At 46.1% G+C, this 16,026-nt stretch overlaps 1 protein-coding gene across 2 annotated transcripts in view; it reads right to left on the bottom strand.

Moving 5' to 3' along the window:
• The window catches only part of LOC133346965 (gephyrin-like), an 82,065-nt gene that overhangs the window by 58,788 nt on the left and 7,251 nt on the right, over window positions 1-16,026 (bottom strand). The window contains exon 2 of one of the 2 annotated variants that reach the window (XM_061558812.1): window positions 603-681. The exons of the other annotated variant lie outside the window; for it this stretch is intronic. Within the exon in view, the coding sequence (XP_061414796.1) occupies window positions 603-651 (49 nt within the window). The 5' untranslated portion in view covers window positions 652-681. The remainder of the gene's footprint in view (window positions 1-602; window positions 682-16,026) is intronic. 2 annotated transcript variants of the gene reach the window in all.

Raw genomic sequence — 16,026 nt, 5'->3', positions numbered from 1 at the left:
AGTAGTATGAGTTGCACATACGAGACTCCTCCACCGGAGACGGATTTATTCCATTAAGTTGTACTTGTGTTACAAACACCGCAAAGTATCCTAAACTCACTGGGTAAAACGCCACCTTAGAGTACCAACAAAACAGTGGCAATGACAATGGTGACCATACTGCAAGGGTGATGTGAAACTGAGAATTCATTCTTAACTGTAATCAATGTAAAGTGCTGCAATTGATATCTTGACGAATTGCTGTTGGGAATTATACAATATACGCCATACATACACACACAAACCAAGAGCTAATTGATGGTTTCCAAAGCCATTATGTTGGTGGACCTAAAATATTAACTTAGGAAGGTTGATGATTTATATTTTTTGTATATATAGAAATTGCCCTATTAACTATTTTGCTTCTTTCGTAAATTTGTATTAATGACCTCATGAAGTGATTACACCGCAATATCAGAGAATAGCGGAGAGAGGGTGTAAGTACTTTTAGGTGTACAGAAGGGTTAAGTAGGGATGGGAGTGATGTGATAAGCTACTGCACAGTGAGTGGAGGTCAAGGGGCTATCTACCATGTACAACCAGCGGGGAAGTTCGGAACATACTAGACCAGCGAATTAGACAGTTTGAAGAACGTGGAGTTTGGAGTTGCATGGCTGCATCTCGGCCAGAAACGTCATATAGCTACAGAAAAGTGAACACAATAATTCTTAAGCAGAAGTTAAATAGTACAACTGTATATTTTTTCATTTTTTCTTACAACAATAGTTTTTGTCCCCTCCATGTATCTTGTTCTGCCGCACTGGCAAACGAACCCTGCATGTGGGTCTAGCATAAGCAACATCACTGATGATATTTTATTGGCTTGATGAGACAAAGACTACAAGGTGTAATTTTTAGTGACAGCATGGAGGTGTTAAAAAGCTGGAATAATTAAAGGTAACAATTTAGTTACTGGACATGTACTGCATTTATATACTTAAAACATAATTAACTTTTCAAATATCTCATTATTTCTCATTGGACAATATGGATGCACGGCCTTGTCCAGATCCCTGCTGTGTTCACGTACACCCGTTGGGCTCGGCTGTCCAAGCAAGAGAAAGTGGAGTCTGTGATCTCGGACCTTCCTAACTGATAGTGTTTCATGAGGCGTGATTGCTTTAAGTAACTCAATATGTTACTGTGCTGTAGAATAGTATCAACAAAGTTGTAGTGCAGCAGTAGATTTTTACCCTTTTAAACTGGTACAAAACTGACACCTTTATTCAAGGTTTGAGTTGTACGCCTTCTGGTGTCATCTGGTCCAACACCAATGGGGACTAGGCTCTAAAGAAAACCGTCTCGGGTGTGGACCAATCAACTTAAAGGACAGTGCATATTATTATCATTATCAGAGTTGCTTCTTTTTGTTTGCTTTTTTGACTACTTGTGTTGTGGTTATTGCAAACATGATGCCTTGAATAAAGGTGTCAGTTTTGTACCAGTTTAAAAGGGTAAAAACCTACTGCTATATTTTGCCACTGGTAAAAGAGATCTCATAGTGTAAAAGTTGTAGTGTTTAAAATGGGATGCTTTTTTTTGTATTCCAAAAAAGTTACGTGCAGGAAAGTTTAATTTTACAGGCTTCGGCAGTAATGCTGAGGTTATCTCTATAGTCAAGCCTAAGCGGTTCCCCTGGCTCGGCTGAGCATTGCTCACATTATGTGAGAAGGAGGTTAATTGAGTCTGTGGAAATTCCACATTCTTACAATGGGAGCCACAGTCTAGACACAAGACTCGGTGCATGCAATATTGTGGCAAGTGAGCAGCAGCTACCCCAACTCATAAGCTTTCTAATTTAGGTTGAATGCTCTGTGGTGAGCAATGGTATCAAAATTATTCCTATTGACGGTTGGCAAGTTACATAATGTCCATGCATAGTGTCATTATTACATACAAGCTCGTGAAATGCGTGCTGCCTGCGTGCATCAGTTTCAACTCTTACAGAAATAAGTGACTGTTGAGAAATGTCATCTCAACGTGTTGGTTAAACTTGGACTTTGAGAAAAAAAATTACAGATAGTCCCCGAGTTACAATGGTCCGACTTACGAGATTTCGATCTTACGATGGCGATACGACAAAATTGTTAAATATTTTAAATTTCGAGCGGCAGGCAAACGCAAGTATGCAGACGACAGACATAATCTTGGCGAGTACAGTACAATGATACGATACGATACGTTCAATGCATGTTAAAAGTTTTTATAGCAGATAGGATTGTTTTCTGAAATTTTTTTCTATTAAATTGCAGTTCATATAAGTAGGCTAAAAATTTACCATGTTTTTTTACTTTACATTTTACTGTGCAATAAAGTATTGTAATTAATAAATACACAGTATATAGTTTATACAGTACGATACTGTAAATTGCTCTGTTTTGCTAAATTATAACCATTCTTTAAGACTCCTGGGTAGGCGAGGCCATCTTCAACTTACGATATTTATGACTTACGATGAGGTCGTCGTAACGCATCTCCATCGTAAGTAGAGGACTACCTGTACTGCATGAAGTTAACCAGCTTCAAAGATCACAGCAAAGCTGACGACTGCTCCTAGCATTGAAATATTAAATATGTTAATGAAAATTTTACATCAACTATTTGGGTTACATCACAGCTACATTCTTTGCCATAAATATACATAATGCACTACTTGCTAAATAACTATTTTTTACAAAACGAGGTTAACAAAATAGGAGCACTCATTTGCAATAATTTCTTCTCAAATCACTGTATTCATATGGACCAGTTAATTTAAAGGTCCCACAGGTTCATAAAAGTGTTTTTCACAATAATGTTTCAGACAAAATTCAAGGTAAAACCCTTCCACATAGCGTATCCTTGTTTCCAGTTATGACACGTGCTACGTCACACTCGGTGCACGCATAATAGAGTGTGGGCAATTCTCCACTCATGATGGGTTAAACAAGGCAGGGAAACTTCAACTGTGTTCGGGCAATGCGGTCATGCACACAGGGCTCATTCGCCTTACTTATCTCTGCTGTGGAAGAGGTTTTCTTTATCCCGTATTCAATCACTTTATCTATTCTGTGGGAGAGGGTATGGCATCGACGTATTTCACCTACCCAAATAATGTATGGATCAAATGGGGTAACTTTCTAACAGATTCCAAAGAACACAGGATGAGATGTTACTATCCTTTGTGCAAGCACTTCCAAGAGTTCATGAACAGTGAGCCTGGTGAAATTTGGGGAGCGCATCGTCAGTAGTGACCCTTTGGTTCCTAGGGTGTTTCGGCCTTTCATACTATACACCCTCTCCAAAGGCGGCCAGCGACAGGGTGATCAATCCTACGCTTGCGTCCCATTCCCAATTAGTCATAGGAGTTGCCTTGTTGTTGATAGCCAACATCCCATGGGACTATGCATGGCAGGGGCGTCCTCCTCCCTGAGTCAAGCATTGTGGACTGCATACCTCCTGGCCCACTCACTTTGGGGCCCAGCTGGGGTCTTTCCTCTTCATCCAGAGCCACTGACTGCTGCCTTCTGCCGCCTCCGATACAGCTCTGATTGCCGAACGCTGGCTCTGGCCCTTAATTCCCAGGTCTCTAAGCAGTCTGGTTGTAGATGTTGCCACAAAACCTCTGCAGCCCACCTCCACTGGTCGGACTTCTGTGTTCCAGCCATGATGCCGTGCTTCGGCAGCTAGATCGGCATAGCGCAGATGTTTTCGCTCATAAGCCTCATCTACTGAGTCCTCCCAGGGTACTGTGAGCTCAATGATGAAGACCTTCTTGAGCGAACTGGACCAGAGCACCATGTCAGGTCTTAGGGTGGTGGTTGCGATCTCCGGAGGAAACACAAGTTGCCGGCCAATGTCAGCTAGCATTTTCCAGTCGCGGGCCAAGCGCAGCTGGTCTCGCTCTATTGGTGTAGAGCCGCTCTTCGGTGGTTTAGCCCCTTCGCGGACAAAGGTCGTCCGTAAGGGGTGTGATGCTGCTGGGGGTGGTAGGGAGTTGGTGGCAGCTCGCTTGTCCTCCAGGGCGGACGCAAGGTTTTTAAGGACTTGGTTGTGACGCCAAGTGTAGCGTCCTTGGGTGAGGCTTGTTTTACACCCTGTGAGAATGTGCCTGAGGTTGGCTGGCATGGAACAGAGGGCACAGTCCGGATCTTCACCATACCATTGGTGAAGATTAACTGGTGTTGGAAGGATGTCATATGTTGCTCTGATGGAAAAGCTCAACCGCCTCGCTTCCATGGCCCACAGATCCTTCCAGCTGATCTTCCTCTTCTCCACACTGTCCCATCGAGTCCACTGTCCTTGTTTGGCAAGAGAGACTGCCTTGGCCCACCTTGCAGCCTCCTCCTGATGGCGTACTTCCTGCACTACCATCTTCCGCCGCTCTGGTGCAGTGGCCTTACTCCAAGCAGCACGGCTAGTTAGCCCAAGGCCTCCTCTCCCTTGCTGAACATGACCCACAATGTCAGCATGTCTGAGGGCTGCTGTTGCCTCCTGGACTGCTTTTCCTGGCCTCCATTTGCGCCCAGTTGCCAAGGTCGGCGCGTTGTTGCTCACCACTGGGTCTCGAGATTCATTCAGTGTCATCTGGAGCCTGGTTTTTGCACACTTGAATTCCTCGGTTAGACTGGTGAGGGGCAGCTTGAGGACACCATCTCCATAGAGGCCTATGGTGGTAAGGCATCGTGGAACTCCGAGCCACTTCTTTAAGTAGCTCGTGGCTCCTCTTTCCATCTTCTCCACTGTTGAGATTGGAACCTCATACACTGCTAGGGGCCACAACACCCGGGGTAGGAGACCAAACTGCAGACACCAGGCCTTTAACTTTCCAGGTAGCTGGGTGTTGTTGATGGACTGTAGGCTACTACTGATGTCTTTGCGCAGCTGTTGCACCTGGTCTTTGTCCTTCAGGCTTGCATCATACCACCTTCCAAGGCTTTTTACCGGCTGCTCAGACACTGTTGGGATTTGGTCATCTCCGATGAAGAATTTCAGGTCACAGAGTACTCCCTTCACAATCGAGATGCTGCGTGACTTGGATGGTTTAATCTTCATACGGGCCCAGCTGATGTTCTCCTCGAGTTTTCTGAGCAGTCTCCTGGTGCATGGGACAGTGGTGGTCAATGTTGTAATGTCGTCCATGTAGGCTCTGAGTGGAGGGAGGCGAAAACCAGAGTCGACTCGCTGTCCACCAGCAACCCATTTTGAGGATCTGATGATAACCTCCATTGCCATTATGAATGCCAATGGAGAAATGGTACATCCCGCCATTATACCTACATTCAGGCATTGCCATGAGGTGGTGAACTCTGAGGTGGTGAAGCAGAACTGCAGATCCTGAAAGTACGACTTCACCAGGGTTGTGATGGTGTCCGGTATGTGGAAAAATCTGAAGGCAGACCACAGGAGTTCATGGGGCACAGAGCCAAATGCATTGGCGAGGTCGAGGAAGACTACATGGAGGTCCCTTTTCTCCACCTTGGCCATTTGGATCTGGTGCCAGATCATGCTGGAATGTTCCAAGCAGCCAGAGAACCCTGATATTCCTGCCTTCTGTACAGATGTATCGACGTACGCATTCCTTTGCAGGTACTCAGGCCATCCTCTGGGCAATGATCCTAAAGAAGATTTTACCCTCGACATTCAGTAAGGAGATTGGGCGGAATTGGCTGATGTTCACTCCTTAGGGATCAGGACCCCGCCTGCCCTACGCCACACTTTGGGTATTATCTTCTTTTGCCAAGCTGTTCTCATAAGCCTCCAGAGGAACCTCAGGACGTCTGGTGCGTTCTTATACACTTTGTACGGGACTCCATTTGGCCCCGGGGCTGATGCTGTTCTTGCCCTTCGAACTGTGTTTTCCACCTCTTTCCATGTCGGAGGGCTGGTCTCAATATGATGTTCCGGGGGTTCAATGGGTGGGATATTTGATGGGATGGCCAGATATTCATGTCGCTTTGAGTCAAAGTTTGTTGTTCTCAGGTGCTCTTCTAGGTCTTTCTTTGTTGTTTTTAGAACTCCACTTTTTTCCTTCGTGAAGAGACTTTTAAGGAACTTGAAGGGATCTTTATAGAATCGAGTTCTAGTTTGTTCTTTCTTCCTTCTGCGCTTCCGTAGGTTCTCTGCTCTACGGAGGGATGCCAACCGGGTTTTGATGTCAGCCTGAAGTGCCTCTATGCCCTCCTTTTCCACTTCCGAGGCTTTCTTCCACTGTTTCTTAAGCTGTCTCCTTTCTTGAACGAGGCGCTTGATTTCTTGTTGCCTCCTGGACACTGGTGGGGTTGGGACCTTTCTCCCGCCTTTTGCCTCTTGCACTCCAAAGCTTTCTGCCCCGTACTCATAGATGATGTCCCCCATCCTCTCCAACTTCTTCTCCACTGTGCCTCGAAGTTTCTCGAGGGTCAAGGTAAGGTCAGTATTCACTGTTTCCCGCAACTTCTTGTCACTGGCGCCAGGCCACTTCACATACGGTCTGTGCCCTGGTAGTCTCCTCTCGATTGCAGGTCTCGGAGGCTGGGTGAGTTCCACTCCTGTTGTTGGTTCCACCTCAGTTGTTACTTCGGTGCTTGAGTTTACGTCCTCCATGACAGTGGTACTGATGCACTGCAAACTATGGTTTGCGTCCAGTTGCTGTGCTTCATTCGACTGATTTGATCGCTTTCGCAGAAAGTAATCAATGCGAGGCCTCTGTCTCTCTTTACCCAAACACCCCTTCTTCCCCTGGTGGATCCTCAACCCATGGTGTGATGTAACTTTCCTCCAACCACAGACACATACCTGCATCTGTTTGTGGCCTGCTGTTGCAGCGGAACTTGTGACAGTTGCTGTGGTGTTCTCTTGTGCTGTGCTCTCATTACTCAGTAGTCGTTTCCGGTCCAGTCGTTACCATGTTGTCAGTCGATGAGTCATCTTCCGCCCCCGCTCTCGCAGACTCTAGGGGTATTCTCGTATGTTGACTTTCTGTAGCTAAATCGGGTGTTTCCAACATACTGCGAAGCATGGGAAACTACAGAAATGGGAAGCTAACCCATGACTGTCCCAGTGGGGTCTATTCCCTCCTGTCAGCCGTCTCTCCGTGCCGCCACAAGGACTTTCCCCTGTTGTCAGCTGATCTTTCTCAGCAGTCACTGGACAAGTCCAGATATTCAGATTCCAAAGAACACAGGATGAGATGTTACTATCCTTTGTGCAAGCACTTCCAAAAATCAGCAGGACAATAGAGTGCAGGGTATATTGGTACTCGTCACTGAATGCATTGGACGTTGATTGGCGATTATGATTTCTTGGAGTTGGTACACTTGATTTTGCTCCATGTGGCAATTTGGATATATTGAAAAAACACAAAGTAAAACGACAATCCCTGATTAGAATGCAAAGCTTCTATAAAGTATGGCCCCCTCTACAGCCACAACAACATAGCAACATAGGCCAGCATGCACACAGATAACATATGTCACCGGTATGCACTGAACACTAGCCAGTGTCGAAAAGATCTATGTTGGGCGACCAAGAAGCTTTGGCAATATAGGATGTGGTAATGGGTTGTAACAAACTAACCCAATAATTGGATCTAAGCACAGGCACGCAATGACGGTGGTCAGGGCCTCCTGGTGCAAGTTATCAGATGGCTGGAACTGCCGCCCTCGAGTTGCCAATAGTTTTGGCAGCCTCACAAGTGTAGGGAGTCCAACTGAGTCGCAGACGTTGTTCCTTTCAGAGGCAACACATTTATTTGCAACACCGTAACACAAAGGTGTAACTGCCCCTTCACCAGAAACAATCGAGGGTGGTGACCACCCAGCTAACTACACTATACAGAGGAGTTACTGCTACGAAGGGTCGGACCCTCACTCGGGTCTCCGACCTCGTAGTTCCTCGTAGGACGAAGAGCTTCCAGCTTGCGACGCAGAGCTTCCAACTTGAAGAACGAAGATACCCCGGTCCCCTCTCAGGGACCCGCCTTATATCCCCCTAGGGTCGGGGCCGCTCTGCCCTCGGCCCCGCCCGCCTTCGAGCATTCTCATTCCCTTTTCGATCCCTCTCAAGAGCTCTCCCCGGAAACGTGATCATCCACAAGCCCCCCCCCCACCTGGGGCCCCCTGTGTGGACACTCTGGATCACGTGTCTACGGGGTCAACCAGAGTGCCATGGCCCGGGGCAACCCTACTCCAGGGGTGACACTCCCCCATTCCCCGTCGTGGGAGCCCCCACTACACGCTGTGCATGATGCCCGCACTATCCCAGTGCTCACCAAGCCCCGCTAGGGCTGGTATTACACACAGCCACCCATACGGTGCTGTCCACAATATAGGAACATCGAACGGCGCGGCCCTTCTGGGCCAGCACCATACAGTGACATCCCCGATGTCACTACACAAGCATGAGCGGCACCAATTACAGGGGTGTCGCAGTGTCATTAGAAATGTGGGCAGAATGCTGAATCTGATTAATTGAATGTCTGACATGCTGAACCGGATACTGTAGAGCCGCCACCATAGGATCCCTTTCTTACCAATGTTTGCTGGCAGCAAGGACTAGAAGCAGAATCCAGTTTTCCACTGGCCAAACTGATACACAATAAATTGTACTATCCCAGGGGTGGGCAAACTTTTTGACTCGCGGGCCACAATGGGTTTTCAAATTTGACAGAGGGGCCGGGCCAGGAACAGGTGGATGGAGTGTTTGTGTGAACTAATATAAATGACATGTAAAAATCATTACATGAAAGGATTTGGCCTTTAACAGGTAGCAAAGCATTTATTTGCAAGGCAATTTAACAAATTGCACGAACATGAACAATACAAAAATATGTCGTAACGTGACTGATCAAACATCATGAAAACATCTGAGACCTGCGCCAAACCAATTACCTTACTTGAACTTCTTTATTATTTACATTAACAGGTTAGAGCAGCCACACAGGCTGTGTCGGAGATTTGGCTCCAACCTCGCTGCAGCAACACATCTTCAGTTTCAGTGGGATCAGTGTTGTTGATCTCCGATTTTTTCCAGTGCATCCAAGTCTGGAGTTATTTTGGTTGTGGCAAATCTCAGGATAGATCTGAGGTGCTGATCCGTTAACTTTATCTGTGACGGGCTTTGTTGGCGTTCATGACGCTGAATGTCTGCTCACACACATAAGTCGAGCCAAACAAAGTCAGTATCTTCTGTGCAGTCCTCCGGAGGTTTGGAAACGTGGCTCTGTTAAGTGAAGCATTCAATTTAACAGAGTTAAACTTCTCCTTTAGGACGGAGTCAGACTGAAGATCTATCAGTTCCAACTGCAGCTCCTGTAGTGCTGTTTCAGGGTCTTGTGACAGGGTACAGGACACCAGCTGAAGTGACTGTTCAATGTTTTCGAAATCAGAGAACCTACGGCAGAATTCTCCGTGCAGGTCCTCAAGTGATTTGCTGTATTTTTTTGTGTTTCGCGGTGCCTCTTCCTGCATGGCAAGTGTGGGGAAATGAGCGAAAGATTTGTTCGCAATTTGTCTGGAGAACAAAGTGAGCTTGGATTTGAAGGCTTTCACATGTTTGCACATGTCGTGAACAAACTGATATTTCCCCTGCAGTTTCACATTCAGCTCATTCATGTGTGAAACTATGTCCACAGCAAACGCAAAGTGACCAAGCCAGTTCTTGTCGCTTAGCTCAGGGAATTCGTCAGATTTCCCCATCAACTTCAAAAATGCGATGATGTCTTCTTCCAGCTCCCACACTCGTTGTAACACTTTCTCCAAACTTAACCAGTGGACACGAGAGTGGTACAGCAAGTCCTGATGATCCGCATCAGTTTCCTCCAGGAACGTAATAAACTGACGGTGCTGAAGTCCCCTTGCTCGTATAAAGTTCACAAGTTTTACGACTGGATTCATGACATGATTAAGCTGCAATACAGACTTACACAGGGATTCCTGATGGATGATGCAGTGAAGGAAAATAAGATCCTGGACAAGGTTTTCCTCTTTCACTTTATCCTAGATTCTTTTCAGCAGCCCAACATTTTTTCCAGTTAAATTTGGCGATCCATCCATTGTGACATTGACAAGTTTACTCCAAGGTAGCGTCATTCTTTCGATGACAGCAGATATCTGGTTATACAAGTCCTCTCCCCGCGTTGTTCCTTTCGGGGACTCCATGGTCAAAAACTCCTCTGTTTTCGCAAAACTGTCGTCAATGCCTCGGATAAAAATGAGGAGCTGAGCAGTGTCTTTTACGTCCGTACTTTCATCCAGTGCTAGTGAATATAATTCAAAGGAATCAGACTTTTTGTTTAATTGACTGCCTATATTTTTATCAATCAGTTCCACACGGCGAGTCACAGTCCTGCGTGATAAACTGACTTTTTCAAATTTGCTTTTGATCTCCGGACACAAGATGTCTGCTGTCTGTACCATGTATTCTTGTACAAACTTGCCTTCGGAGAAAGTGGTAAGAGTGGTAATGTTGGTGAGAAGTTTTTAAAGAAAATTTAAATCGAAGTGAAGAAGGAAATTATTGAAAAGTTTGTATAATTAATGATTTTTCAAACTTTAATTATGTTTTCTTTGCTTAAAACTGTGGGGTCTCGTGAAATTCGGAGAGAACTCGGAGTTAAGTTTTGTTTGTTTTGTTGAATTACACAAAGCATAATAGTTATGTATATAACTTTTGTTATATACAATTCCTAGTAAGATATTATTTTTGTGATGTAGTCATAACCCTCCCCCTCATTCAAGCCGTAATTTAGAGAGCGAAAGCGCCAAGTACGTAAATCGCTAACATAAGAACCCGTTAATCTCTTCTCGCATCATTCATACGATGATACGGTGAAGTAAACGTTCATACGATATTACAGTGAATGCTTCCAAAAACAATACTGTACCCAAATATTACTGTTAACTTACTTTCAATAGAAACATGAATCGCTCATACGAATATTCTCTCTCTGTCCTGGCCAAAGTGCGCCATCTATTGGGGAAATGGGGCCATTACAGGAGGAAGGTAACATTTTATTTAATAATAATATTTGGACAAGTTCGGCGGGCCGGATTAAAAAGCCCAACGGGCCGTATACGGCCCGTACTTACCCATGTCTGTACTATCCATTGGTTGATTCTTCCTATTACCCATGGGTAATAGGTAAGACCTGGAAGCGGTTGCTGCAGGTGCGGATTTCAGCAACAATATGGTCACTGTTGGCATCGGCATAATACAATAGTGTAACAATGGACTTTAAGAATAGTATGATGATGGATTGATGTATGATGACAACACTGTGTGCATCCAATTTGCAGTTACTTTCACTTGTAAATATGAATATTTTTCCAAGAACAGCACCTCCCATAAAAATGCAGATAATGGAAGTTCCACTAGGAGGTACACCAAGGTTGTCATGCCTATCAGAGTGGAGGACCTCAGCAGAAGGCCACGGAGGAGCTAAATTGGTTTGTTTCTGGGAAATGGACAATGTAATTAAAAGCATTGATTTAGGATGCTCATCCATGCAGATGATGTGATTATCAGAATGGTAAAGTTACACAAACTCAATTTTGAGTGGAATTCCTGCACACTTGGAAAATTCTGAATAACAGAAAGCCGCCTGGAACTGTACCTCTGTTTTTAGACATTAATAGCTGTACCCATTGCACCTGCTTGATGCAATTCCGAATAAAGACTATACACTCAGTGAGGTTATTTGTCTGGCTCTGAAAACAGTTTTGTGCTATAAAATCTTCAAGCTGCCGTCAGCTGGAATGCTACACATGCTTTGCTTTATCAGTTGCAAAAAGTCCCACGCCTGCCTCATACTGTCATGGCCCTACTTGTAAACGTCACCTATTAATATCAGATTTTTCCCAACTACTGTTGCTCCAACATTCAACTTTGCAAGTACAAAGCCCAGTGTGCTCCTCGTGCAGGGCTGATACTTCCACAAGGCCAGCAACATCGGTGCTCTTTCCATCTTCAGTCTACAACAACGCGAATGTGTAAACCATCCAATCATTAGTTTATTACATCTACTAACACTGTCATGGAGGCTTATGGGTGGATCTCACTATTTACTTCCTCCGTTATGCATGACGCTTGTTGTTACATCCCTAAGGATTAAACTTCCAATACAAAATAGGCCTAAGGCTGAATGATTATCTTATATAATAAATGTCATTTTTTGTCTGTCTGTCGGTCTGTGTGTGTTCACGTGCTTGCGAGGGATTTGGCTCTCAAACGGTGGGGTTTACGTAAAAAAAAATAGCCAGGTACCACGCCGTAAGACCCACAGTTGGCAAGCGCTATTCCTTAAAATTAGTTAAATTAGCGATTTAGTTAGATTTTTTTACTTATTACGCGCGCTTGGTCATACCAACTCGCGCACTTTCGGTGGGGGGGGGGGGGGGGGGGGGACCATGCTATTATTTGTATAGCGCTTAGATAGTATTGTAGCGCGGCCGGGGGGATGGTGGGGGGGGTAGTGGCCCAGCCCCAAGCCTGCGGGCTGGGCAATCTAGGCAAAACCGGGGGCTCTGCACGGGACTAGGCCTCACCACGGCACTCTGTCAGGTTCGTGGTTTGTGCTATACAGTCGATATATACTGCTATAAAGTCAGCATGTACTACTGTTGTGATAGCAGGTACCACCAGTCAGCATGCACTGCTGTAATCATTGCAGGTACCACCAGTCAGCATGCACTGATGTCGTGAAAGCAGGTACCACCAGACTATGCACTGCTGTAATGATAGCAGGTCCACCACAGTCTGTATGCACTGCAAGTTCTCATAGCAGGTACCACCACAGTCACTATGCACTGCTGTAACCATAGCAGCTAACACCACAGTATGCACTGCTGTAGTGAAAGCAGCTACAACCACAGCATGCTCTGCTGCAATTATAGCAGGTACCACCACAGTCAGTATGCACTGATGTAGTCAAAGCAGGTATCACCACAGTATACACTGCTGTAATCATAGCAGGTACCACCACAGTCAGTATGCACTGCTGTAATCATAGCAGGTACCACCACAGTCAGTATGCACTGCTGTAATCATAGCAGGTACCACCACATTCAGTCTGTACTGCTGCAGTTAAACCATGTACCACCACAGTATGCATGTCTGTTATCATAGCAGGAACCACCACAGTCAGTATGCACAGCTGTAGTGAAAGCAGGTACCACCACAGTCAGTGTGCACTGCTGTAGTGAAAGCAGGTACCACCACAGTCGGTATGCACTGCTGTAGTGATAGCAGTGCATACCGTCGATGTGTGTGTGCGTAAGTCGATGTGGGTGTGTAAACAACTACTATTTTAAAATTAAGTTACTTATTTTCACAATAATAATGTGTGTGTCTAAGTCCATGTGCACGTGTGGGTCAATGTGCGTGTCTGCAGCGATGTGTGTGGAAGTCGATGTGTCTGTGTGTGTGAGTATATGTGTGTGTGTTAGTCGCTGTGTATGCGTGGCTTCATGTCAGTCAGTGTAAGTCCATTTCTTTGCGTGTGTGTAGGTCCATGTGTGTGTGCGAGTCGATGTGTGTGCTTTATTGACCTGGTCAAGGCCTATGATACCATCAGTAGGCCTGGGCTCTGGGTTGTTCTTTGTGCTTTCGGAGTCCCTGACCATTTGCTCACGATCATTAACGACCTTTATGATGGTGAGCAGCCCCGGGTAAAACTACGTGGCCGGGAGTCAGAGCCATTCCCTGCGCACCTTGGGGTGCGACAGGGATGTCCTCTGCCTCCCACATTATTTAACATCTATTTTCCAGGTAGTTCGTAAGGCCTTCAATGGCTGTACTGGAGGATTTTCCATCTGGTACAGACACAATGGGAGGCTCATCGATGCCCGGGTGCAGTCAAGGGATGGCTCCCTATTGCTCAACCATGTTATGTATGCCAATGATCTGCTGATTACTGCTCACTCAGAGGAGGAGTTGGAGGTGCTGCTGCTGAACCTGGAGCTTGCTACTAAGAGGTGGGGCCTTACTATCAGCCCCACCAAAACTAAGCACCTGCCTGGGTATTTTGTACCATCGCACAATCAACCCCCACAACTCATAATTGGTGATGGGCCAGTTGTGGAGAGTTTCGCATACCTGGGCAGTGTGCTCATGACCGGCAATACAAATGATTTTACATTGGGGAAACTAAACATGTCTCGGACTGTGTTCGCGAACACAAGGCAGATCTGAAGCACGGTAGGACCAATACCTCTGCCGTTGCTGATCATTGTTTTAACGCTGTGGGCACACACAAAATAATTTTTTCTAAAACGAAGGTACTCTGCAAACCCACTGGCTATTATCAGAGATTTGTTCATGAAGCCATCCAGATATATAAACACAGACACAACTTCAACCGAGAAGATGGGTAAAAATTGAGCAATCATTGGAAGTAAGTGATTAACCAGGTAAAATCTTAACCTGCTGTGATGTTTCCATCCTTCCTGCGATTTTAACTGACTCTCTGAGTTGCATTATTAGGTTGGATGTCTTTGTATTGACGGGCTGGATGTCCTTCTCGCTCAGTCACCGATGCTACGACATACTAGGCAAGTCACCGATGTTGCGACATACTAAGCTCGTGCATTGACATGCTGATCTCTCACAATACAATAACCACTTCCACAGCCTTAGGGAGACCATCTCTAGCCCCGACCTCTTACCCTGAGGCTGCACCCATCTCAGGCCTATATAAGACCTTGTTTCAGTAGCTTGCTCTCTCTCATCTGAAGACTGTCGCTTGTTTTGCGATCGAAATGTCGTGATCTATTAATTTTCTATCTACGTGATTTTACCGAAAGAAGCAAAGAGTATGCTTTTTTGTGTTTAGTTTGTCCTTCCCCGCACCTTGGGATTGGCATGGTTGGATATGTACAGTGCGACAGAAGTCAAAGCACTTGCCGAGCATAACAGAATGGTCTGTTACAGTGAAAGCTGGTGGAGATTTTAGTCCTTTGCGATGTAGTCTGCAGACAGTGTCGCACTTTCCAAGTGGTGGATACATTTCCTGATGACATTGGAAATAAAGATTATTTGGGCTTCGAAACCAGGATCTGACCACCCAGCGATATAGCTTCCATAACTAACTCCCTGGTTAGGATAGTTGCATGCAGTTAATTCCAAAAATATCTCAATGATTATGCCACGAATGAGGTATGTTTTCCTTAACGTTTGTTCTTAAATGTTTAAGTGCAATGTTTTTGACTCCCTCAATTCTCACTGCCGTGCAGACACATGAATATACATGGGCAACATTCTTTTCCTAGACTCATTATGATTTGTTTCATGCAATGTAACGAGTGTTTCTGTTTGTCTTCAGTATTTTATTGCAAGTGTTGGGCTCCCATCAGCTTGTGCTCGGTAATAACTAAATGTGGGGGTTGAAGCACTTCTCTGATAAACTTATTTTATACTGGTAGTAACCTCCTGGTTACACCAGCCCACAGGGGATTATTCTGTCCGTCCGTCGTGCATCCAAAAATGGGAGGGGTGGGGCTGGGTGGAGAGGGGAGGGTGGTGAGGGGCTGGGTGGGGAGGGGCTGGGTGGGGAGGGGAGGGTGGGGAGGGGCTGGGTGGGGAGGGGAGGGTGGGGAGGGGTTGGGTGGGGAGGGGCTGGGTGGGGAGGGTGGGGCTGGGTGGGGGTGGGAGGGGTGGGGCTGGGTTGGGAGGGGCTGGTCACCCCGTGGTGCCCTTATAAAACTCAACGTTTAACCTACTCACGCCGGCTTGTGCCCGCCCTCACAGTCGGGCATATTTGCGGAATACACCACGCTGCCGTTGACCCTGGCCATTGACCGAGCAACCCAACGTTATTACCAGCTCCCTCCGCAGTAGGGTCACATACAAGACCGCCTGCCTCTGCCACAATGCCTTCATATCCGCCTGCCCGCCGTATCTTTCTTCATTACTGACAACTTGCAGCTCAGCACACGGCAGATGCCTGCGCAGCGCGACTCACGACCTCCTCTCAATACCAAGATCCAGGATGGTCATGTCTACGCGCCGCTTCTCGGTGGCAGCCCCAACAGT

This window comes from Lethenteron reissneri, chromosome 25, assembly GCF_015708825.2.
Source record: "Lethenteron reissneri isolate LAM-NWPU_2019-01 chromosome 25, ASM1570882v1, whole genome shotgun sequence".
NCBI lineage: Eukaryota > Metazoa > Chordata > Hyperoartia > Petromyzontiformes > Petromyzontidae > Lethenteron > Lethenteron reissneri.
The sequence above is the reverse complement of the archived record's forward strand: the minus strand, read 5'-3'. Positions and strand labels throughout refer to the sequence as shown.